The sequence below is a fragment of the Copadichromis virginalis genome, linkage group LG14 (genome assembly GCF_057382275.1).
Source record: "Copadichromis virginalis isolate Kocher_CV1m ecotype Utaka linkage group LG14, C_Virginalis_male_GT1.1, whole genome shotgun sequence".
Taxonomy (NCBI): domain Eukaryota; kingdom Metazoa; phylum Chordata; class Actinopteri; order Cichliformes; family Cichlidae; genus Copadichromis; species Copadichromis virginalis.
In genome coordinates, this window is record NC_140631.1 from 662,691 (window position 1) to 687,258 (window position 24,568).

General features: G+C 41.1%; 1 protein-coding gene across 1 annotated transcript; it reads left to right on the forward strand.

The window, feature by feature from the left end:
• Nucleotides 1–5,347: 5,347 nt before the first annotated feature.
• LOC146693156 (alpha-2-macroglobulin-like protein 1) lies at nucleotides 5,348–24,307 on the forward strand. Its single transcript, XM_085429735.1, has 36 exons — nucleotides 5,348–5,433; nucleotides 5,573–5,756; nucleotides 6,047–6,203; nucleotides 6,417–6,469; nucleotides 6,766–6,786; nucleotides 8,013–8,178; nucleotides 8,254–8,338; nucleotides 8,415–8,577; nucleotides 9,513–9,630; nucleotides 9,717–9,826; nucleotides 9,910–10,074; nucleotides 10,224–10,451; nucleotides 10,810–10,873; nucleotides 10,948–11,093; nucleotides 11,855–12,004; nucleotides 12,156–12,299; nucleotides 12,393–12,474; nucleotides 12,567–12,735; nucleotides 13,628–13,853; nucleotides 14,015–14,141; nucleotides 14,310–14,431; nucleotides 14,544–14,595; nucleotides 14,752–14,835; nucleotides 15,119–15,295; nucleotides 18,715–18,790; nucleotides 18,990–19,146; nucleotides 20,758–20,832; nucleotides 21,426–21,588; nucleotides 21,682–21,869; nucleotides 22,050–22,295; nucleotides 22,817–22,941; nucleotides 23,300–23,390; nucleotides 23,480–23,548; nucleotides 23,630–23,735; nucleotides 23,895–23,972; nucleotides 24,147–24,307. Exons 1-35 carry the CDS (start codon nucleotides 5,348–5,350, stop codon nucleotides 23,930–23,932), a joined length of 4,413 nt encoding a protein of 1,470 aa, XP_085285861.1. The 3' UTR covers nucleotides 23,933–23,972; nucleotides 24,147–24,307.
• Nucleotides 24,308–24,568: the final 261 nt, after the last annotated feature.

Genomic DNA, 24,568 nt, shown 5'->3' on the forward strand with positions numbered 1-24,568 from the left:
CAAAGATGTCGGCAAACAAGTCAAGTATCTCTCGCAGCTGCCGTCGCTGATCAGCTCGGAGACCCTCGCAGCTCCTCTGGTATAGGTCCTTGACAGCTTGCTTGGTCTCTGTAGACAGTTGCGGTACTGCTGGTGAAGGGGAGGCCCCTTCCCCCACCAGCGGCGACAGGTCCTCAGGCTTTCTGACGCTGGCTGAAAAAGTGAAGGCAGGCAGCGGGACTTCCTTTGTGGTGTGGAGCTTCACAGCCTCCGTGCCCAGGTAAAGGATTGCTCGGGACACGTCCACTGTGACCTCCCATTTGGCTAGCAGGTCCAGACCAATGATGCATTGGTCCTGGATGCTGGCTAGCCAGAACTGGTGGTCCAGAGTGCAGTTACCAACAGTCACCGGGAGGGATCTTTCCCCCTTAACTTTGGCACGCTCCCCCGTGACTGTGGTGATGTGGAGCTGAGTAGGCTGCCAATCCTGTGGTCTTGGGCCATCGGTACCAGGGAGGACTCCAGCCTGTACCAAGGAAAGCGTGGATCCAGTGTCTATCAGGGCTCTACAGGTGGTGCCGGCAAGGTCACAGTCCAGATACAGTCCCCGTGTCTGGCCGAGCCGGCCAACCCGCAAGTGTGATTTGGAGGACAGAGTGGTGGCAGGGGGCAGTTCCTCTGTTGTGCCACCCCGCCTTAGTTTAACGGCAGCTGTGGCTGGGGTGCCAGGCTTTGTGGGCTTGGTGCTGGATAGTAGCGTGCGATGTGGCCTGGTTATCCGCACCGATGGCAGTTACCCCTGAATTGGCCTCCTGCTCGTCTATTCCCTCGCCAAGATCGCCAGGGGGGTGTGTTGGTGGTTTGGCGGGGCTCCTCCTCCTGGTCGCTCCTTTCGTAGTCCGTTTGGCGCACTTGATGACTTATGCCAGGGCTGCATGCACCTGGGCTGAGCACATGCTCCACTCTTTCGGCCTCAGTTAGAGCTGCCGCCAGGGTTTCTTGTGCATGCAGACGGATGTGCTCTTGTAGTTGTTTTGACTGGAGACCCCAGACAAACGCCTGGAGAGCAAGCTCTTCTTGTGCTGCAGCATCAAAAGCAGGGTACCTTCTACGTGCATAAAGATGTAGGTCGGCAGCATAGGCACCCAGACTCTCCTCTTGTCTCCGTGGGCGGCTAGCAAGTTTATCTCGGGCATCATCTGCATGTGTACGGAGGCCAAACCTGCTCTGCATTGCTCTGGCAACAGCAGGCCAACTTAAACACTCTTCTGGCTGAAGATCTGTGAGGATCTGCAGGGCCCTGCCTGCCAAGGTGAGGGCGACTTGGACAGCTGTCTCCTCTGTTGACCGTCCGTTTAGCTGAGCTGCCAGCTGTACCTGGATAAGATAGGTCTCTGGAGGTGCCTCCCCATTATAGCGTGGCAGCTTCATGCTCCCCCGGACAGGAGCCCCTGATGGCAGCGGCGGCTGCACTTGGTCCTGGAGACAGTTGGCCTTGTCCCCCTCAGCTGCCAGCAATGAGGGTGTGCTGCTCCCAGGCATCACCATGAGTGGAGGCTGGCTGGCTGCTCGTTCTCTTGGAGACTGCAGCATGCCTTGGCGGCTCCGACAGCTTCCCAGTGGGCGGGGGTGTGAGGCTCCATCTGGTGAGCCCCACAGATCTTTCCCTAGCTGGCTTGCTGCTGCCCGGGGCTCTTCCCGCTTCTTCGATCATGCTCCATTCACCGCTTCCAGGCGAGTGATAAGCTCCTCAATCTTTCTTAGCTCATTTTCCTCTTTCAGAATAGTGGCCATGCTCTTGGAATCCCACTTCTGACACCAATGTGGCATGCAGAGGAATCTTTACAAAGAAGCTCACAGAGAGCGACTGAGCTTGTTGTATAGGATAAAGGTCTAATCATCTCTTAGTTTACTCAGATTGCACAGAGTGTATATTTGTTAATAATTTGAATCATTTTGGATAAGGATAAGTGTAAGATAATGGGGAATTTCAGTTTTTACTTTATAATTTGTTTAGCGTAAGATTTACAGTTAAATTGTATTTTTTCTTGCCTTATTTAATTTTTACGTACTGTTCCTTTAACACACGGTAACTGTGCACGGGGGGAGCGTTCGCGACGGGCAGTGTGCAGCAACGGGGGCTTTAACTAGCTGTGGAGAAAACCAGTTTCTTACCGTGTTTGCTGTGTACAGGAACATTCAAATGGATCACTGTATTTCAAAACTGTGGAAATAAATGTTTGCCTGTTTGTTTTTCGACTACAAGCGGACTTTGTGGATTATGTTCAACTGCACTAAGACACGTGTACAGCTAGACTACCAGCTAGTGCTTCCGCGGTAATACTTGTTATTCAACCCCAAGCTAGTAGGGGGAGCTCTAAAAACTTGCTGGTGCTACAATGTGCCTCAATGTTCAACAACAGCACAACAGAAGTCACTCATGGTACAGCACTCTCTCTACAAAACAACAACTGTCAGTGATTCTGCACCACAGCGTAAACACAACATTCAAGATAACAGTTAAAAGTAACGTCACCATAAACAATAAAACAAGAACATCTAAACAGCAGCACATGTCCCAAGGCATGATGGGAGAGAACTAGCTGTTCCCCCAACACGCCACAGAAGAAATAAGTGATGAGAATGCTGTTATTTGCATTTACCAGCTCACGTATGTCAGACCTTTTGATAAACAAAATTCTAATGAAAGTGAGAACATGTATACTGTTACATCTTTCAGAAAATGTTTTGAAATTGTGGTGCACAGTTCAGAATAAATGTTTTTCAAAAACCATTGCGTCTTTTTAGTAAATGTTTATTTCCAAAAGAAATGTCTAGAAGTTCAGAACAGTAAAATTCCTGCTTTTTAGAATTAATTAGAAGATAACTCTTACGTAGTTAAACTAAAATATTCTTTGAGAGTTAATATATAAACTCTTAACACCTAGTTAGCATTAGTAAGTGTTAAATTATCAACTCCAGACAGATTTAGTGTTTAACACTAAATCAGAGTTAACGTACCAACTCTCCAAAAAGAGTTAAATTAACACTCTCTGGTGTGGACCCATATAGACACTTTAATAGTGTTGAAATCAAATCTGACAGTGTTAATTTGGACATGCTGGATTTGCTGTGTCGGGCTGCACCTAAGCAAGAAAAATAAATAATGCAAAGCCCCTAAACAGAGCCCAGCAGTTATAATACAGAAATGGTAGCAAACAGAATGGTTTCTCTTTAAAATGAGTAAGCATGCCAGCAATCTAAACTTCTGAAAGAAAATAAGAAACTCTTGCATAGTGCTTTATAAGACGGCTTCAGAGGTTTTGCATTGGAGTAAAATTATAACAAACTCTATGCTATCAGAAACTATGGATGTTTAAAAAAAACTAACTCACATGCAGAGCTATATGTTTTTCTTCTAAACAAATAGAAAGAAGGTTAAATAAAGTCCTGTTTGATTTTCTTAAAGACGTTGGTTTAAGGGCTTTGGACTAGGATTAGGATCATTGCTGATGATAAATTAGATCTCAGAAAGTTATTTTTCTTCTCTCCTGTGTCACTTTAAAAATCTTTTTTTGTTCATTGAATTAATGTCAAGGTAAACTTATCCCCTGTGATCCCCACTCCTGCACCTCCCACCCCCTTGACACCACTGACTGTTTCTTTAGGCCAGCTCTCTGAATGCCTTCAGGGAGTGTTTTTGTCTCTTTTATTGCTGCTGGAGGTAATGATGAGAATGTCAGAAGTGAAGCTGAAGCGAAGTAGGTGGTTTGGGAACTAGACCCTTGAAATTACACCTGGAGTTGAAAGGAAGCTGACAGCAGCCTGCAGATGACCAGGCAGAGATGCTGACACAGAGTCAAGGAAACTGGGCTCTGATGTTGTTGTTGTGTCTCACTAAAAGGGCCAGACACTGGTGCCTCCACGTGGCTCACCCTGTCAGAAAGCCGTGCTTAGCCTTGGGGATTGATAATGATGGCTGCTGAGCTCCATTCTTATCTGCTCACAATTATTATTTAGCGGCTGACATTTAAGGGGAATGAAGTAGATCATTATTTTTGCCAAACTCCAGCAGTGTCCTTGTTGTTGTCACACTCTTGTTTTGGTTTCTCTGACTTTTTGGTATCTTCTTCTTGTGCACTCTGCACAGCCTATGTGAATTTATCAGACAACTCCAAGGGCGATAGATGATGGAGGGATAACTGTAAATCCTTTCTTCAGACTTAGCTCATTTCTGAAAAAATTTGATCTGCTGCATTTGCAGCTTGGCTTAAGACTGTCCCATCGATTGAAGCCCAAAGTCTTCTGTTTAGGCCAGACATCCAGGTCCCTGTGTTTAGATTGGATCAATGAGCAGAAAATTATTCAATCCAATGACTATTTGTGTAATTCCATTCTTTTTAAATGGGAATGCATACACATTAATGCATTAAAGAATTGTATATTTTAAAATAGGTAGATGGTTCAATCTCTGGCTGCTCCAGTCTCCAGTTTGCATCCCTGAGAGTGTGAATGTGTGTGAATGCTGAACAGAAAACACTCAGGTATAGAAAAAAGTGCTCATATGAACGGGTGAATGACACATGCTTTGAGTGCTTAAGTGGAAAAGCGTCTCTTTCTCTCCCCTTTGGCTTTCTTTCCTCTTGTCTTTGTGCAGATAATCGTCACTCGTCTATCTAAAAATATATGTAGTGACAGAGGTCTGTCAGCTAAACTTCATGGTAAATCTGTATTTCTGAGCCAGATCACAATCAGGAAATTACGTGGGTTACAATTGCTCCAGGACAGTAACAGTGACAGACTAAACTATTTAAACAATACACTATCCCCACTCAAAACCATCTATTTAAATCTGCATATTCACTGTGAACCTATTGTTTGTTTATTCTATTTTGTGCTTTTGTTTTTATTGTTCTTCATTTTGTCATTGTTCTATTATGTGTTCTATTCTATTGTAAAGTGTCCTTGGGTGTCTTGAAAGGCGTTTTCAAATAAAATGTATTATTATTATAAATATGTTACAGATTTTACAAATGTATGAAATAGCTCTAATGTATACAAATATGATATATACAAATCACTCAATTATCATTATGGTAACGTATGATAGGGTAAATAGAAAACAATCTCCTGGATCTCTTTCAGTTCTTTTGTAAAGCACAAATGAAAAAGTTAAAAACTCTATTTAAACCACTGAAAGTTGAAGGCACACGTCAACCAGTATGAAATATGTAAAATATTTACTTCTCATTTTCCTGGAACGGGGAACAAAGGTGTGTGCTGTCTGTGGTGTGGCTGAAGATGGGTGGGGCCTCTGCATCGGCAGCTATTTAACAGACGCTGACTCTGAGGAGCATCATAGTCAGTTATGGGTCAACCTGGGATTCTGAGTTGGACATGGGCGTTGTGCGCCTTTGTCAGCTGGGCGCATGTGGGCCAAGCAGGACCTGGACCGTAAGTTTGCCTCTATGATCGATTCTTTTTTTATGTCCTGTGAAATTTGTAACTGGTGCACATGAATTCTGATTTGAGATTTTTTCTTTTTCACATCCATAGAGGTAACTGCTGTATGTGTGTATCTCTGTGTCTGCAGGCAATATCTAGTGGCAGTTCCTGCAGTTCTTGAGTCTGGAGCTGAGACCAAATTCTGTGTCAGCGTTCTGGAGCTCACTGAGCCCGTGGTTGTGAATGTCACCCTGAAATCAACAGCGAAGAGCGCAACCCTAATGTCACTGCACACATGCATTCAAGATGTTCATACCTGCATTGCTTTTTCGGTGAGCTTCCCAAAAGAAGCATTTATATATATATATATATATATATATATATATATATATATATATATATATATATATATATATATATATATATATATATATATATATATATATATATATATATATAGCCCGTTTGTTTTTGAAAGAATTTTTCTCTCTTTTGATCATCCACATGACTTTAATAGAAAAGCTGGAGAGCGAAATGTGTGAGGTCCAAGTTAGTTTCGAAACATGTGCCCACTTAGCAACTGGCTAAAACATATAGCCAAACAAATATCCTGTGCTTCCAGGTTCCTGTTGTGACAAATGAAGAGGTGATGGATTTTCAGGTGAAGGTTGAAGGAAGCGGGTTTCAGTCAGAAGAAGTCAGAAAAGTCCTGATCAGAGCCTACAAACCGCAGACATTCATCCAAACAGATAAACCCATCTATCTCCCCGGACAACAAGGTAAAAATGAGCAATCATGCTATCTGTCCCAACAATGCAGCATAAGCATGATATGGAAGTATAAGTAATGTATCCCCAAACATCAACAGTTTTAAACTCAGAGAAGCCATTAGAAGTTATATAATATAATTAATAATGAATATAATGAGCTTTAGGGTTTGTGACACTGCTAGAGATCATTTTTCACGCAGTCTCTTTGGATGTGTCTTGAAGTGCATTTCAGAGTTGTCACACTGGACTCCAAGCTGAGACCTGCTAGTACACTGGTGAGTGTTTAAACTTTGTTAGGTCCTATTTACGGACAGCTTATGCATTTGAATGAATGCAATGAAAATGAGTTACTTCCATGAATTTTGGATTACTTATCCAGTGAAGTCGTAAGAGGCGGTTTCTACCTCCCAGCTGTCATTATGTAGCTTACATAAATCTTCATCTGAATTCATCTGAAGCCGCTATCATTTTAAAGTGTGGAGCACTCACAAAAAAGCCTAATAACTGTAACACTGCAAGATGACATGAAACCATTGTGCTCTTTGAACCTTTTTCCCTTCCTTTGTTGCAGTATGACATCATCGAACTGGAGGTAAGAACACAGTAGTGCATTTAAAAATAAATAAACAATATGAACACACAAGTCATAGTACTATGTTTATTTTATTCATGTTTTTATTATTATTGTTGTTTTTAACAAATCATGGCATTAATTTAAAGAGTTTAATGTGTGAATACATATAATATACACGCAGTGTTGGGAAGGTTACTTTTAAAATGTACTCCATTACAGAATACAGAATACATGCCCCAAAATGTATTCTGTAACGTATTCCGTTACGTTACTCAATGACAGTAACGTATTCTGAATACTTTGGATTACTTAATATATTATCATGCTTTTTACAACAACGTGAATGTACTATTGCTGTGTGATTTATTACTATTACTGAAGGTCCGCGACTCCGAACTGTAGTAAAGGGACCTCTGACTAATACGGCGGGGTCCCTGTCGGCTCGTAGCCGAAAAATAGCTTTACTTTGTTGTGTGGGTCAACTTTTCTTGCGAGAGACAGAGAGAGGCGTTGAAAGGCTGCTTAATGTTTCGGAGGAAAACACGAACACAGCGTACAGTCGAGTCTTAATAGCTTACTTACAACTGGGCTCGTCAGGCTCTCTTCTTGGCTGCAGTGGTTATTATTATATTTACATGCTTCCAGCTCCCGTTTTTCCTCGACGACAACTCGTACCTTTCCACTCCCCTTTTTCTCCCTCCTCGCGCTCACAGACACATAACGTGTATGGCAGTCCATTCTCCCTGCAGCACGGACTACACTGCCCATGATGCTACATTCTTTAGAGCTATGCTTGTAGCATTCTGCCTGTTAGCTTAGCACAACAACAACAACGAAAAGGCGCTCTCTCACCCAGGAAACACACAGTCGCAGAGACTGTAACCATGGCAACCGTAGCGCTGCCGCCTGGAACAACAGAACGTAGCTGTCAAACAAACCCAAACAGTCCTGACCCGCGACAATATGAAACAGGAAAGTACCGCCGTGTAATCCATTTATTTCAACAAAGTAACTGTATTCTAAATACCACCTTTTTAAACGGTAACTGTAACGGAATACAGTTACTCATATTTTGTATTTTAAATACGTAACGGCGGTACATGTATTCCGTTACTCCCCAACACTGTATATACGTATGATTAACACCTTTCAAAGTCAAATTGAGAGAAGTAATAATTCTTTGACCCACGTATTTGGTTATTAATTATATTCTTAATTATATTCTTTCATTTTGCATGTAACAGGATCCAAGCGGGAACAGGATCGGGCAGTGGCTCAAGACAAATTCAGATAACAAAATACTGCAGCTTTCATACTTCTTGAGTTCTGAGGCTCGTGAGGGAATATACAAAATCACTGTGACCATGGGTGAATCCAAAGTATATTACACTTTCACGGTGGAGAAGTATGGTAAGTTGGGCTGATTGTTACACTCTTCCCATTTGCAGTGAAGCTTAAACACTGACACGGACACTTTGTCCCCAGTTTTGCCCAAATTCGATGTAACTATAAAAGTGCCTGACGAAGTGAGTGTTGGAGATCAGAGCTTTAAGGCTCAAATATGTTCAAAGTAAGTAAACTGACAGATGTCTACTAGATTTTATTCTTATTTGTTTTATTTATGTATTTATTTTTAATTTTAACAGGTATACATTTAAGCAGCCGGTGCCAGGAAGGGTCACTGTAGGTGTGTGCCGACCTACTCTGGGACATTTTCACGGTTCAGAGTGGATCAGAGTTGCAGAGCACATTGATGAGAGTAATTCACATGATGACACAAATCCTGTGTGTCACTCAGAGACGAAGCAGGTACAGGTTCAGTTTCATCACTGCAGAAACAAAGTTCGCATAGAGGGTGTTTTCTTCTTTATTACAAATTTCTGCTCAAGTTTGTTTGTGCGATTAAAATAAATTAGGCAGGAATTATACCTGCTCCCTTATTCACAAACATTTCATTTAGTTGAGTGATGTTTTAAAGGCACGAGGCCTTTCCTGGCGCAATCCCAAAGAGATTTATGTCTCCTCCTGGAAGCAAACCAGAAACATTTTTTGTTGGGAATGTGTAAACTCCTGCACTACGCATTCACTATATACATAATTTATACAACCACTACAATGTTACCAAACGTAAACTTGGTGTGGAGTATCCCTGCAAAGCTACAACTCACTCTCAGACTACAAGTATCCGAGTATTTTGTGCCTTCTTCAGTATTTCCGTGTTTCAGAGGGAACTCTCTTAAATTGTCAGTCACATTTCAAATTAAAATGTTTTAATCTCTAAAATCTTTGTAAAAATATTAATAACATTTTTTGGTTTGACCTTTTTGAATTGTTTGACTTCACGGCAACAGCCCAAAGCAAAACTCAAACTCACTAAAAGAAAAGCAGCAAATTTCAAAGAGTCATTTGTCAAACTAGTCCTTGTAAGTGTGCACAGACCAGTAGTGTTTAGATATTATCAGTCATTACTTTAACGCAAAAGCAAAGAAGATAGTAGTAATAGTAAGTGTAAGGCCGACTAACTTAAGGCCCTTGTATTTAGGGCCTTCAGCACTAGGCTTGTTTTGTCTGAAGACTGTCTGATCCACTGCTTTAAATGTGCATATATGTGATGTTTGTGTCAGATCTGAATGATTTGCTTTGCTAAACTCTTGGAGCAAACTCGGATGACGGGTATCACCATGGCTGTCGTGCTGAGAAACGGCTAATATCAACTTTTATTTTGTTTTCACAATATATTCTAGGCAGATAAGGAAGGCTGTACCACTTTTACCGTCAACATGTCAAACTTCAACAAAGTTGATTCAACAGCACTGAACGATATCCTGGACATCACCGTTAAAATGGAAGAGGAGGGCACAGGCAAGACTATATTCATATTTAGTTTATTGTAACGACGCACTTTGGTGTATTGTAACAATATATCATATCTATTGCTTTTTTTTCAGGTGTTTTGATATCACAAAAGCAAAGCATAACGATTTCATATGTCCTTGGAAGAGTGTCTTTTGTTGATACTCCCGACATTTATGAACCAGGAACAAATGTGCAAGGAAAAGTAAGTGTTTTTCTCAGTTATCATCATTTTGTAATACAGCTGAAATCCTGTGGATCCACACATCATCGTTTTCCTTTCAACAGGTCAAAGCTGTTTATCATAATGGTGAACCCATTCCTGACCGCATCGTGTACCTCTTTGAGGGAGACATTTCCCTGAGCTCAATACAAAATGTAAAAACTGACGAGAAAGGTGTTGCCGTGTTCTCACTTAGCACAAACGAATTAAAAGGTGACGTCCAACTCCATGTAAGTGAAAAGCTGCACTGACATTTATAATATAAATATATATATATATATATATTATAATATAAAATAGCTGTGATTTCATGAACAGCTAAAACTTTCTGCCCAAATGTTCCCCTCCTTCGTTCATTTATGTTTTGTTCCACAACCAGGCAAGCCTGGCGCCGACTCTGGATTATGCTGGATATAGAACTGCTTTCTTTGAGGTTGGAACTCACACTTTGTCCATGGTCAAACCGTCTTCTCCTGATGATAAAACAGTTAGCTTCCTGGAGGTAAAGACGAAGGACAAACCTCTTCCGTGTGAGACAGAAGAAGCCATATCTATCTGGTACACGATCGTGGGAGAGGCCCCAGGCTCTGTGGATCTGATGTATCTGGTGAGAAAATACATAGTAGAAAGACGCATGTCAAAGGCCTTAATGTTATTCAATGACAGCGTGGAGTTTGAACGTTCTGTTACACCATGATAAGAACCTGTATGGTAACATTTTGGTATTATTTAGGTGTGATCATTTGTAAGCGCTTGACCAAGAAAGTCAAAGTCACACCATTGAAAAAAGTTTGTTTTTTAATGTGTAGGTGCTTTCATTAAAATTTAAGATGAATAGCTTTAACAGTCACGTTAGTTTACTCAATCAAGTCACATGAAAGAACCAAAGCATAACGGCAAAAAGAAAGGAAGTGAATATTTGCTGCTGACTGTCTCCTTGTGTCATTTTCTCCAAAATTATCAAGGTCTTGTCCAGAGGAGTTATTTCCGTTCACGGACATCAAGAGCTTAAAGTTACATCTCAAACAGGTGTGCTAAACATGGCTTTGATCTTGACTTTCAAATTTTCCCAGTAAAGTAGCTTTTGATGCTCTGTGTTTCAGTGAATGAGGGCGAGGTGTCCTTGAAGTTGACTGTATCTCCTGAGATGACACCAGACATCCAGATTGTGGCTTATGCTGTCCTCCCCAGTGAGAATGTGATCGCTCACAGTGCTGAATTCTCCACTGAGAAGTGCTTCACTAACAAGGTCAGTAAAGATTACTTAGTCGACGCTTTTACAAAATTATCAATATCAAGATAGCCAATAAGGCTAACCTGAAATAACATTTACTCGTAGGTGTACCAGCAAAAATTCTTTCATGTCATGGTTAAAGATTTCTGGAGCCATCACATGCAAATCAGACTTGACTGTAGTACGCCAGTTCATGCGCAAATATGTAATTTGGCCATAAATGTTTAAATAGTTAACTTTCCACAAGCAAGCAACACATTGAGTAAGCATGGTGTTTTCATGTTACCATGGTCACACGGGCCATGAAGTGACACTTTTTATATGGTTTTCTGTACCTATCCATCGGTCACCTGTCCAGCTCAATGTTCAAAGTATTCAAACAGAAAATTACAATGATGAAAAAAATCTATAAATAATTATCTTCTTTTCAACTTAAAATAGATTTTTTGAAATTGAAATGTTGCTAATTTTACTAAAACTAATTTTTAGTACTTTTCAAAGTGAGTAACCTCAACTCAAAAAGATTATTGTTATCATTTTATGCCAAATTGTAATGTTTCCATGTTCATTATTTTAGATTAGATTTTACAAAACATTACAAAACCTGAGGTCATTTCGAATTACAGGTGTTTATTTATACAGAATACAGTCAGATCCATTTGTATCACATGATTTTACTTGCCAAATATTTGTTCAAAGTTCACCTTTGTTCACCACCAGAGTTCACCTCACATATTAACATCTGGATGGTTTCATTTGGGTTTTGTGTGCATCAGGTGTCGGTACATTTTGTACCACCTTCAGCTGTCCCAGGAGATGAGACCAACTTCCAGGTGACGGCCCTGCCGCACTCTCTGTGTGGTGTGAGTGCCATCGACCAGAGTGTCCTCATCAAGGAGCCGGGGAAGACTCTGAATGCTGAAAAGGTAACAGCGTTTTTAACGACCACCAGGTCAGGTGGGATGTTGGATGTTGAAGGCTCAATACCAAATGCACAGCCCCTCCTTTTCTCTTTTGAACAGCTGGCAAGAGTAAGAGTGTACAGTAGAAAGATCATACATACATATTTTCTTTCAGATTTATGACTTGCTTCCTGTCAGGAAAGCAACCTATGTCCCATATGAGGTTCAAGATCCTATAGAGTGCATGGAAGTGAGACCAAAAAGATCAATTCTGCCGTTTCCTGAGAGTGGCAGAAATGATGCCCACACTGTTTTCCAGGTAATCTGCATACGTACCTGTAAGTCATATTTAGTAAAAAGCTTTTTGTTGTTTTTCCTGTAATGAACTATTTGTATGTGCTGGATTATGTAGAGTGTAGGACTGAAGATGGCAACCAACTTGGTTATTCAGTTGCCTTCATGCCTCAAGTACAAAGGAAGAGAATACTATCGAGGTGACTTTGAAGAGTGATGCTGATCATTTGAAAGAAAAATGAAGCAGTTATCTTTATGGTTGTTTCAATCTCTTTTTCTGCTTTCTTTGTAGACCAGTGCTTTTGGAAGGGTCCTTATCAAGTATACAAGTTGGACATATTAGAGAGAATACCAGATGCAGCTGCCTCTGGTGCTCCGGCACTTCCTCCTGACATTTCACCCATAAAAACAGTCCGTACTTTCTTCCCAGAGACTTGGATATGGGATCTGGTAGACGTTAGGTGAGCTTGTGTTGTAAACTGATTTGATAAACATTAAGTGCTTGAGAAAAGTCTTTGAGTGCATAATGAAACCAAAGATTCACCAGTTCTCCCATCAAGATTTGGAGTATTTTTATGTGCATTTTGTTTTTTGATGATGAAGGAAGTTATAATTTAAGGAGTTTTTGCAACTTCAAAACAGGGAAGGTCCGTACTACAAGAAAAAGCTTTTGTGTTTCTGTGCATGGAGTGAAACTGTAGAACAGTCTGAATATGGAATTAAAGCGACGTCCAAACATAAAACTGTTCAAAAAGAGTTATAAAAATATGATCTTCTCAAACTATAAAGAAAAGGAAAATATTGAAATTAAGTGAATGTCTCTATTTAAAAAAAAAAAAATCATGATGTGATATTATAGTGTATAGTATATCAGAAATCTGTTCACTATTGTTGTTACAGGTTATATCAGTAAGGAAGCAACTAAATATTAACTGATCATTTATGGCAAAGGGGTGGGATTAAATAAGTGTTTCCTTCTTCCCTCTCGACATGTAACTGAATCAGAACAGTAGCAATATTGAAATGTGCTGACTTTTGTTTAGTATTTTTTTCTCTCTTATTTTCTTTTCTAAATGTACCTGTATATTGTTTACCTGTTTGAAATAAATTAACAATCACTGATTTGGAATTGTAGCTTCAGTTAACCTCTCAAGCCTAACTGATCTCCTGCCTTTTGCCCCCATATCAGGGGACGTTGGGGCTTAAGAGGTTAAACATTTGTGCTGCTATTGTTAGAAGTTCTTCAGCAAAAATGTGTCCAATACTGCATCATTTAAAACACACTGCAAAAACGTTTTGTTGAGTATATTTTAGCCCCTGACAGAATGTTCTTGTGTGTTTGGGCTGATTCAGAGAATCGGGCACAGAGGAAATGACCCTCACCGTCCCAGACACCATCACCACCTGGGAGACGGAGGCTTTCTGCTTGTCTTCTGAGGGTTTTGGTTTGGCTCCTCGTGAAGATTTGAAAGTCTTCCAGCCCTTCTTCCTCGAGCTCACCATGCCCTACTCTATCATCCGGGGGGAGTTCTTTGAACTGAAGGCAACTGTCTTCAGCTACCTGACCAGCTGCATGATGGTAATCTGTGCTGCTAGTTAAACTCTGACGAGCAGCAAAGAATCACAGAATTACTAAAGAAAAACTTCAGTATTTCTGAGATGAATGAAAATACTGAGCACATTTAAACCTGTTCCTCAAAAGAGTCTATATTTAAAATGTATTGTTTGTCCCTGGAACAGATCACTGTAACACCAGCATCTTCCTCACTTTACACCCTCACCTCCCTGTTTGGTGACCAAACCACATCTTGTTTGTGTGCCAGCAAGCGCAAGACCTTCAGCTGGAGCTTGACCCCATCGGCCTTAGGTGAGGGTCAAGCTTTGGAGCAAATGCTAGAGGGTCTCAGTGTGAAGGAGCCATGTGCCCCTTTTCCCACCACTTCTCCTTTGAATCATTAGACACTGAGATCCCTTGAATAACGAGGGTTTGATCGTTTGCAGGATTTTGAAAGTCATTTTCGCTGATGTGTTTTAGGGGTTGTGGAAGTGACTGTGTCTGCTGAGGCAGTGGCTTCAGTGGATTTATGTGGTTCTGGGGCCGTAACTGTTCCAGACAGAGGTCGCATCGACGTGGTGACAAAACCCCTCATAGTGAAGGTTGGTGCCATAAACACAAGATGCTAATGTGTTCACCACCTTAGTTTTTGGGGGGGGAGAAAGTCAATCCATCTTGGTATAAATGTTAATGCTATATCTTCATGTCCCTCAGCCAGAGGGAGTTGAGGTGACAAAGACCTTCAACTTGCTACTACTCCCAGAAGGTCAGCATGGTTTTCTAAGGCTATCGCCTAGTAGAGCAGTTTTCTTTTAATACCACTATTTCAATAAATGTTAACTTCATTTCACTAAACTAATAGAAGAAATGACCACACTTGTACTCTTCCCCATGTAACGTGGCTGTTTTTGTCTGTGTGCAGGAAAAACTGTGAGGGAAGAAGTTCTGGTTGAACTTCCGTACAATGTGATTGAAGATTCTGCCCATGCTTTTATATCAGTCCTGGGTAAACCTACTACATGAAAAATTACATATGATATATAAATAATGTTTCAATTAATATTAAAAGACTATGCTGTGAGGCTGTTTTTTCCTACCTATTGCTCTATTAGAAGTTCATGAGTTGATTTTAAGCTTAGCAAGCATACTCAAAGTACCATCGGATTACAACAAAGTACTGCATTTGATGTATTTGGTATTTTTCTAGGTTGTTGGCATGTTTTCACTCATTTGAAATTAGATGATGGGTTAGTTACATGTTCAGCTTTAGTGAGACTTTTTTCCATCAGGTGACATTCTCGGTCGGGCTCTGAAGAACCTCGACAGTCTGCTGCAGCTGCCAAGTGGATGTGGAGAGCAGAACATGGCTCTCCTCGCCCCCAACATCTTCATCCTCGAGTACCTGAAAGACACACAGCAGCTCACCTCAACCATCGAGGAAAAGGCTACCAGTTATCTAATCACTGGTGAGTGCAGCACTTCTCTAAAGCTAAAGCAAGGAAAGCAAAAGTCATGCCTAGGTTAGGACATTTCAAAGCCAGATCTACCAGCTGAGTTAAACATACTTTAAGTAGAAAATGTTGATAATAAAATCTTGAAGTTTTGTGAACCAAACTAAAAGCTAAAGATATTGCAATCAATTTAATTCAATTCAATGTTATTTATATAGCGCCAAATCACAACATAAGTTGCCTCAAGGCGCTTCATAGATACAGAGAAAAACCCAACAATCATATGACCCCCTATGAGCAGCACTTTGGCGACAGTGGGAAGGAAAAACTCCCTTTTAACAGGAAGAAACCTCCGGCAGAACCAGGCTCAGGGAGGGGCGGGGCCATCTGCTGTGATTGGTTGGGGTGAGAGAAGGAAGACAGGATAAAGACATGCTGTGGAAGAGAGACAGAGGTTAATAACAGATATGATTCAATGCAGAGAGGTCTGTTAATACATAGTGAGCGAGAAAGGTGACTGGAAAGGAAAAACTCAATGCATCATGGGAATCCCCCGGCAGCCTACGTCTATTGCAGCATAACTAAGGGAGGATTCAGGGTCACCTGGTCCAGCCCTAACTATATGCTTTAGCAAAAAGGAAAGTTTGAAGCCTAATCTTGAAAGTAGAGATAGTGTCTGTCTCCTGAATCCAAACTGGAAGCTGGTTCCACAGAAGAGGGGCCTGAAAACTGAAGGCTCTGAAGGATTTTCTATATACAAATCACACACATGCTCATAACTAGATGAAGAGGAACACATATACACAAAGTAGAAAAAGGCAAATGAATTACATTTCTTATTTTATTTTAAAATGTATATTAATAAAATATGAGCAGAATTTTGAGCAATTTGGACATTTCATAGGTTTTATGTTAAAATAGCAAACCAAAACACCTTTTTAATGTTGTGAGAAAAACACTAGCTCTTATCATTATGCATGATGCTGCAGTTCTACTTATGCTGTAAAGCAAACAGCCAATAAAGCGTGTTCTAATGACAAACACATCAGCTAAAATGAAGGAGAACTTCATTACTTTAAGCCAGTGCTTGCCAGGTGAAAACTACTGTGTGTATATGAAATTGAATCTGTTCAAAATTAAAAGCCAACTCTAAATTGCAACACAAAACAAACAACAAACAAAAACCACACACACAAACATTGGTAAGTAGATAACAACTAATGCCAGCCATACAATCAATCAAAAATTCCCCTTGAGTTGGGGAACAGGCTGACAAAAAACAAGCATGTTCTCAGAGAAACATCATCATCATCATTTAAATCTGTTATCTCAGGTTAAAATGAACTGTGTCTATTTACTGTTAAGTATGTTCATACATAAGTTTCTGGTAAGAAACTCAACTGTCAAATTTATTCAGATAGAATCGATACATACAGACTTTTATCTTTTTTTCCTCAAGCCGCACTCCGAAATATTCTTTTAGGAGCCATTGTGCAACATCAAGATGTGTCTGATTGTGTGAACTCCTCTGTAACAGATCCTCATTTATATGTAAAAGTACCACAACCACAGTGTGCAGAGCACAGAAAGCCATGCAGCTTTCAGCTTATGATGACGTATCCTCAGTGTAGTGCTTCAGACATGTTTGCTAGTCTCTCCCTGTCCTATTTTACACCATGGAGCGCTACTCTGCGATATATTTACTCTGAATAGGAACCTGGATTCAAGAAATAAGTGCTTAAAGTTCTGGTTCTGGTTTTGTAGCGTCATCTTGTGACAGTACAGTGGTTAGTTGCAGCTTGCATTGGTTTATGTTAGCTAATTAATCACGTCATCCTTTAAAAAACTTACGTTCATCACCCTGGGGACCATTTTCTGCCACGCCCGAAAAATGCTATAAAAAGATTATATATTCATATTTTTTTCCACTTTAAATTAGCCAGTCTTTTAAAACTACTTCTCCCTGAACTATCCATGTAAAGTTTTAATTATATTTCGGGGGTTTTAACCCTTTTAATCGCAGTTTAATTACATGAGCGCACCGTTTTTTTTAGCCCCCCAAAACAAAACGAAATATTTTTTAAAAAAAACATTTGAAGTAATATTTGATTGTTATTATAATTAGGCCTTTAGATGGACTAAAGATTGGCACCAACCTTCATTTCGATCGCCTTTTTTTTTTTTTTTCAGGACCAGAAAATGGTCTCCAGGCAGCAAATGCTCCTCCTCTAGGCCGAAATCAGTGCATCCTCCCGGGTTAACTCCCGACGATGACCGGGGCATGTTGCGTCGGACCCCTTTTTCCAACACACACGTCCGGTACCACGTCACAACAAATACGTCATTTCCTGTTGATTAAAAAAAAAATGCACCCTCAAACGGTCCTAGGGGCCGAAAATGGTCCCGCCCGATCAGCGGGCGAAGCCGCTGCTGCACGCCGGAAATGAGGCTTCGTTTCCCGCAGGCCTGTTTAAGCAGTCCGCTGTTTTCCAGCCCGGGGTCAAATGTGGAGCAAGGGCGCCACCCGGTGGACAAATAAAAAAATTACAACTCTAAGGCCAGTACTGCAAACGGAAACGGAAACATAACCGATCACGATCGATTTGACCGTAATTTTTTTGCCGTGAAAAATAGCGTTTATAATGGGTTTCAATGGGGCACAAAACGGTCCCTAGGGTGATGAGTGTGAGTATTTTTGCTGCTAAGCCATGTTAGGCTGATGTAAGAAAATCAGACTGAAAATTTGAATTTTTTACAAAAACGAAACCGGGTGGCAAGTTTGGCTATGTTACACCCAACACAGCGGAAATGGCGTTCATACGAATGAAAAAAGTGGCACAAAAAGAGCCCAGTATGACGTGAGGGATAATTATTAATCTCAGAACTGACGACTCACTGGGAAAAAAAGAGACTAAAACTAAAAAATTGGTCACTTTTGTACTGCCGCTGACTGCATTCAGTAGTTTTATGTTAGAAACCAATGTACCATTCACTTTCATTCGGTTTTTTTAAGCAGTAAGTTGTTCTTTATTGATAGCTAGCGATATTGAAATGGGAGAATTCACCTACTTGCTGTCAGGGTTTGTAGATCACTTGTGCACTGGTGGTTCACCAGAATAACGAGATGGAGTCTGATGTTGTTCACTCTGCACAGACCAGCGCAATCAGCCATGCTTTTTTCTCAAGCCCATCCAAACAGCTTACAACCTGATATCTGTTAGCATGTCTGCAGGGAAATCTCCATGTTACACCCTCCTTCACTTACATTTGGGCTTTGCTTTTCCTCACTTCTAGTATGAAGTAATCACTCAGTGAGATAAGAATTTCTAAACCAAAATAAGAAAATAAGTTTTCCAAAGAGTGTGGTATCTCTTTCTCAGAGGCTCATGTTTTTGTTTTTCTGTCACGTACATCAGTTTTCTTTTCTTTTACAGGCTACCAAAATCAGCTGACATACAAGCATACTGATGGTTCTTACAGTGCATTTGGAACAGGGGAGGGAAGCACTTGGTGAGAACATCACTCGTTATTCACACAGTTATATGGTGTCCCACATTTAAGACACAAGAGAAATTGCTGTGAGTTTGTTGCCTCTTCATGAAATGTGATTCATCCTGTTATCATTCTCACTCGCATTTCCAAAAATATTTAAATTACATTTAAACGGTAATAAAACTGTAGTTTTTTGTGTGTTTTTACTTGTTTTCAGGCTGACTGCTTTTGTGGTGAAATGTTTTGCACGAGCTGAGAAATTCATTCACATCGATCCCAGAAACATTGAAGAGTCTAACACATGGCTGGAAAATCAACAACGAGAAAATGGCTGTTTTAAAATGTCAGGGAGACTCATTCACATTGGCATGAAGGTACACTTGTATAGCATGAAACTGCCTGTCAGAACTTAGAAAACTGTTACTCATAGAATAATCCATAAATAATACCAGCCTAGATCACATTACAATATGTAAACAATGACTGGATCTGGAGGTAGAAGCTACATTTATTAGCAGTGGCTGTCCTAGCCTGTTTGGCGCCCTGGGCGAACACTCCCTCTGGCACCCCCCCCCCCCCCCCCACACACACACACACACACACATGAAGTATGCATTGTATGCAAACAGCTACCAAACAGCCATCATAATTCGCCACACAATGAGAACTGGACAAATCAACAACTGACAATTAATATTAAAATCTGTAACATGATGTATTGTTTGGAGTTTAGTCTGTTACTGTTGCTATTTTTACCATTTATTCTTGGAGCAACTGTAACCCACATAATTTCCTTAGGGATTAATAAAGTATTCTGACTCTGATTGGTTCAGGATGAGCTGCCATTATCCAATCACACGTCTGCTTACCTGCATCTGTTGCTCGTTTCTCCTCCTCTTCTTTTCTCTTTTTTCTAAACTGAGCACCTGATGGCTTTGAACTTTTCTTGTCCATCTTCCATTGGTTTTAATTTTGCACTCCAGTATGAACACAACTCCTCGAGGACTCGAGGATCACCACAACATAACCTAACAGACCTACACCTTAGTTCACAGATTCACTTTGTCTGAGGTGTATTTCTGGGATTTCACACAACCCAGGATTCAGATCATGAACACATAGTGGGCTTGGATTTACATCATTATGAATGAAATGTGCGCTATCTGGAAGCAGCTGGCCCCTCCCCTTTCGATGGCTTGTGTGAGACTTTAAATCATCAAACTGTAAATTTTAAATTGTTATTGATCCTTTACCCCGAGTCCTAAAGTGTATATTTATTTTCTTACTCTTCTTATATTTGTTGTTTGTTTACTTGCACAGCTGCAACTGGAGCCTCGTCGTCTCGTCTCTCTATTTGCTGGACTGTCTGTAGCGGAGATGACAATAAAGTTTACTTTGACTTCAGCAGCGAGCAGGCGCACCGAGGGCTCTCGCTTTTTTTTTTTTTAATATAGAATTTCGAAAAAACATCGGTGCAAATTATAAGTCTGTATCATGAAGTCTGGTGTTTTCGTGTTTGTTGGTTTGTTTTTATTTTGTTTTATTTTGCGAGTTGGTTATTAGATGCCCCTCCAGCCGGTCAGAGACTCCCCCGCAGCCCCGCCCTCTCCTCTCTGAGCCGCAAGCAGCAGGCGCACCTCGCAAACGGAGGGCGCCCTTACTCCCAGCAAATGGGCGATAGGAAACCGATCGGTGCCTATGCTATTCCCAGTATGCGCTGGTTGACGTCAGGGGAGCATGAGTACGAGCATTTTCTTCTTTTTTTTTCCCGATGCCCGTGATGCCGCCCCCAACCACGATGCTGCCCCGGGCAACCGCCCATGTCGCCCATATCTAAAACCTCTACTGTTTATTAGAATATGTAGGACACATTTTTGAAACACGACACTCACACCGTCTACAATATGCGCAGGTTAGAAATTCACATCCCTGCACGTTGGAGGCACATTGCTGATAAAGTTTCTTTGATGGTTTTCTATCCACAGGGTGGCGTGTCGGACGAAGTCACTCTCACTGCGTACATCACTGCGACGTTTCTGGAGAATAAGAAATATGCAAAAGTAGGTAGATGCCCCTGTGGCTGAAAGAATTCACATGTGTGTGCTCTTCCTTTGGAGATGATGACGTATCCTGCTGAACTGAAAAGCTCACTAGGTCACACCACGGGTTTATAATGCTGACATCTGTGGACAGAGAGCCGTGGCGTGTTTGCCTTTGTCTTTTGGGGGCTTTTCCCCCCTGTTTGACTTTAGTCTTTTGATGTGTAATTTGAATTTATTTTTCTATTCATTTGTGGTTATTATTTTATAGCAGTATGACAGAAGAAGTTTTAAGGGGTTCACAACAGAAAGTATAAGATCAAGGCCAATTGCAACGTAACTAAGGGCTCACCTGATCCAGCCTCAACTATCAGCTTTATTTAAAAACAAATCTCATAACAAAAACATTTTCATTCTTCACTGTGATAATTAAAAAGTCTTTCACTCACTGACTGCTATTATGCACATAAAAGACATCAACATCTGTTCTGTTTTGCTGCAGGGAGATAAGACCATGTTCACTGACATACTGCTGACATGTGAAACTTGTTCCTGTTGTTTTGATCAGTATACTGAATTTTGTTCTGACACATTAATTGTGAAAATTGTTAAAGAACTCTGTGGTGAAGAAGAGCCTGGCTTGCCTCAAAGACTCCATGAATGACCTCAGCAACACCTACACTACAGCTCTGCTGGCGTACGTCTTCACCCTGGCAGGAGACGTGGAGACCCGCGCTCACCTTCTAGAGTACCTCGACAAGGTTGCAGAAAAGCAAGGTGAAGGTGCCTCATGCAGGAACCCATCAATCCCTCGTCATCAGAAATGCAGCTTACGTCGTGTCTCTGTGTCTGTTTGTGTGCGGCTCTCAGGCAGTTTCATCTACTGGACTCAGAAATCAACAGAAACGTCCGCCTCCCTGTCAGTGGAGATCAGCTCCTACGTGCTGTTGGCCCAAATCAGTGCTTCCCCGACCAGTGAAGAACTGGCTTATGCCTTCAGCATCGTGAGGTGGCTGACTGAGCAGCAGACCTATTATGGAGGCTTCTCCTCAACACAGGTAGTGAACTCCCATAGAGTGTATATAAAAGCCTCAGTTAGGTCAGCCCAGGTAGTGATTGCCCATGATTGCAACAATGTTCAGTCCAGTGTTTACTGTGTGTGAGTGAGAGAATGTTCATATTAATATGAATATACCGTATTCAAAGTAGTTTCTGTTTTGTATTTGCATCTTATATAGGACACAGTGGTGGCTCTTCAGGCTCTGGCATTCTACTCCACTGAGGTGTTCGGTTTTAAGGGCTCAAGCAAAGAGGGCTCAGAAAAAGGAGGCTCAAGCAAAGTGGCAGTTGCTACTCCTGGTGGCCAGGTTACGTTCCACGTCAACCGAAACAACAGACTGCTCTACCAGGAGGAGATAATAGTGGAAAACATAGCAGGGAAGTACATCGTGGAGATGAAAGGCAGCACAAGTGTTTCTGTGCAGGTCAGTGCCCATATCAACCTGGTTGTTCCAAATAAAGATGAAGTCACTGTTCACTTGTCATTTAAATTAAATAAATAAATGTTAGCGTAGTCAAAACTGTAGCCAATGGCGATTTTTTTTCTTTTAAGCCAAGTTTACTCTGTGTTACTGTAATTATTCTCATATAGCGCTTTTCTACTAGTACCCAAAGCATTGTATACAACATGCCACATTCACACCTATTCTCACAAGCACTGTCTCTAAACTGAGTGCGCTTCTAACGCCATTCACACCCATTCACACTCCGATGGATGCATCGGAGAGCAACTTGGGGTTAGTATCTTGCCCAAGGATATTTGACATGCAGACTGCAGGAGCCAGGGATTGAACCACCAACCTTCCGATCAGTAGGTGACCTGTACCTCCTGTGCAGGAGCCACCTAATCTATGCTACATACTACATCTGTTTCTTCTAACATATTTTATAGGAAAATAGAGCAGAAATCCTAATATAAAATCTTTCTTGGTTAACTTTGTTTCAGATTGCTGTTCGGTACAACATCCCAAATCCTTATGGTTCCTCAACTCTGAGCGTGGAGGTTAACGTGCAGTATAACCACAACAGTCAGTCTTCCCGACCCAAACTCACTCTGCTGATAAAGTCCCAGTAAGTACTCAGTAAGCACATTACTGCTACAGTAGAGGAATGTAAGGCCCTGCTGGATGTGCATCTGAGAAATGTAGTAGTTTCTACTCCAAACCCCAACAACAACCTTCCTTTCCAATCACAAACATAGTGATTGGTCTGGAGGGCGAGGCTAGTCTCAGTTATGCTAACCGATCACACAGCAGGCTGCAGATACTGTAAAATTGATGGACATTAAAGTGCAAGTGTAACTGACTGCTGTGGCGTAGTTGTTGGAAACCTATCCAGGAAGTAGGGTTAGGTATTGTTTTAGCAGCATGCTAAATCAGCAGATAGCCTATGCTTAGCACCAGTCAGTAACATGAGTGATTCTTTGCAGATACACTGGAACGCAGAGCACTACAAACATGGTGATCCTGGATATCAAATTGCTCTCTGGACACGTCCCAGACCCGGAGTCTTATGACAAGGTCAGTTATGACGTTTTCCTCACAGGAATTTTGTAAGAATTCCCACAGTGAGAGTGAAGATAACTGAACTAAACATTGTCTTTTCACAGCTCAAAGGTGCCCAGCTGGTGGATCGTGTTGAACAAAGGGAAGATCATGTTGTGGTGTACTTACGAGAGGTGAGAGGACATCACAGTGAGAAATACCAGATGATGATCTTTGTACTTGTTAACGAGTGCGTTGTGTCTTTTCCTGTGCAGTTAGTGAAGGACACACCTGTAGAACACAGCTTGGACCTCATAGAGGAGTTCCCAGTGGACAACCTGAAGCCTGCTGTGGTCCTGCTCTATGACTACTATGAGCCAAGTAAAACTCGAGCACAGCACACCAACACATGTTGCTCCTTAGTGGAGCTGTACAACAAACTGAGCAGTTAACAGGACTTGAAGCACTGAAGTTTTAAGTGTGTTGGACATGTAAAGAGAGTCACCCTCAGTCTTTTTACCGGCTCTTTTTCTCTCTCAGGTAACCGGGCTGAAGATGAATACCTCTATCCACACTGAGAAGGTCAGCTGTCTGAGAGGGAATTCCTCTACCCGTGAGGTAATACTTTAGAACTACAAACAGGAACACCTACAGGAAGCCTTTTTTTTTTTGCCTGTCCAACAAATGTGCACCAATTTGACAATAACCTGATATTTTAATACAGTTTTTCAGGTAAATGAAAAAGCAACAAATAATTACTGTAGCTTCACTAAATTATTGCTTCTTTTGCAGCTTGAAGAGAGAAACCCTGACGTCATCATCAATTTCAGAATAATTTCACATCCTTTCGCTTTTACCATATTTTTTTGTGTTTATACAAATAGCATATTGTTGGTATTGTGCCACACTTAACATACAGCTGTGTATGTATTGCACATATTCAGCATGAAATGAATGCATGATGGAAATATAATAAATAGATCTGAATTCTGCTCTTAAAAGCGGTCTCTGTTCTTCCATGCTTCACATCATGTATTTAATCCATACGCCAATAAACTCAATGGTGCAAGTTGGTGGATTGGGGAAAGTACAAATGCAGATATTTCCTGAGTTTTCATCAAGAGGAATAAGGTGCTAACTTTTTTTATGTTGCAGTCAACTTGCAGTGTTTGTACAAACATGCTGCTAACCTGTACCATTATGGACTGATTCTT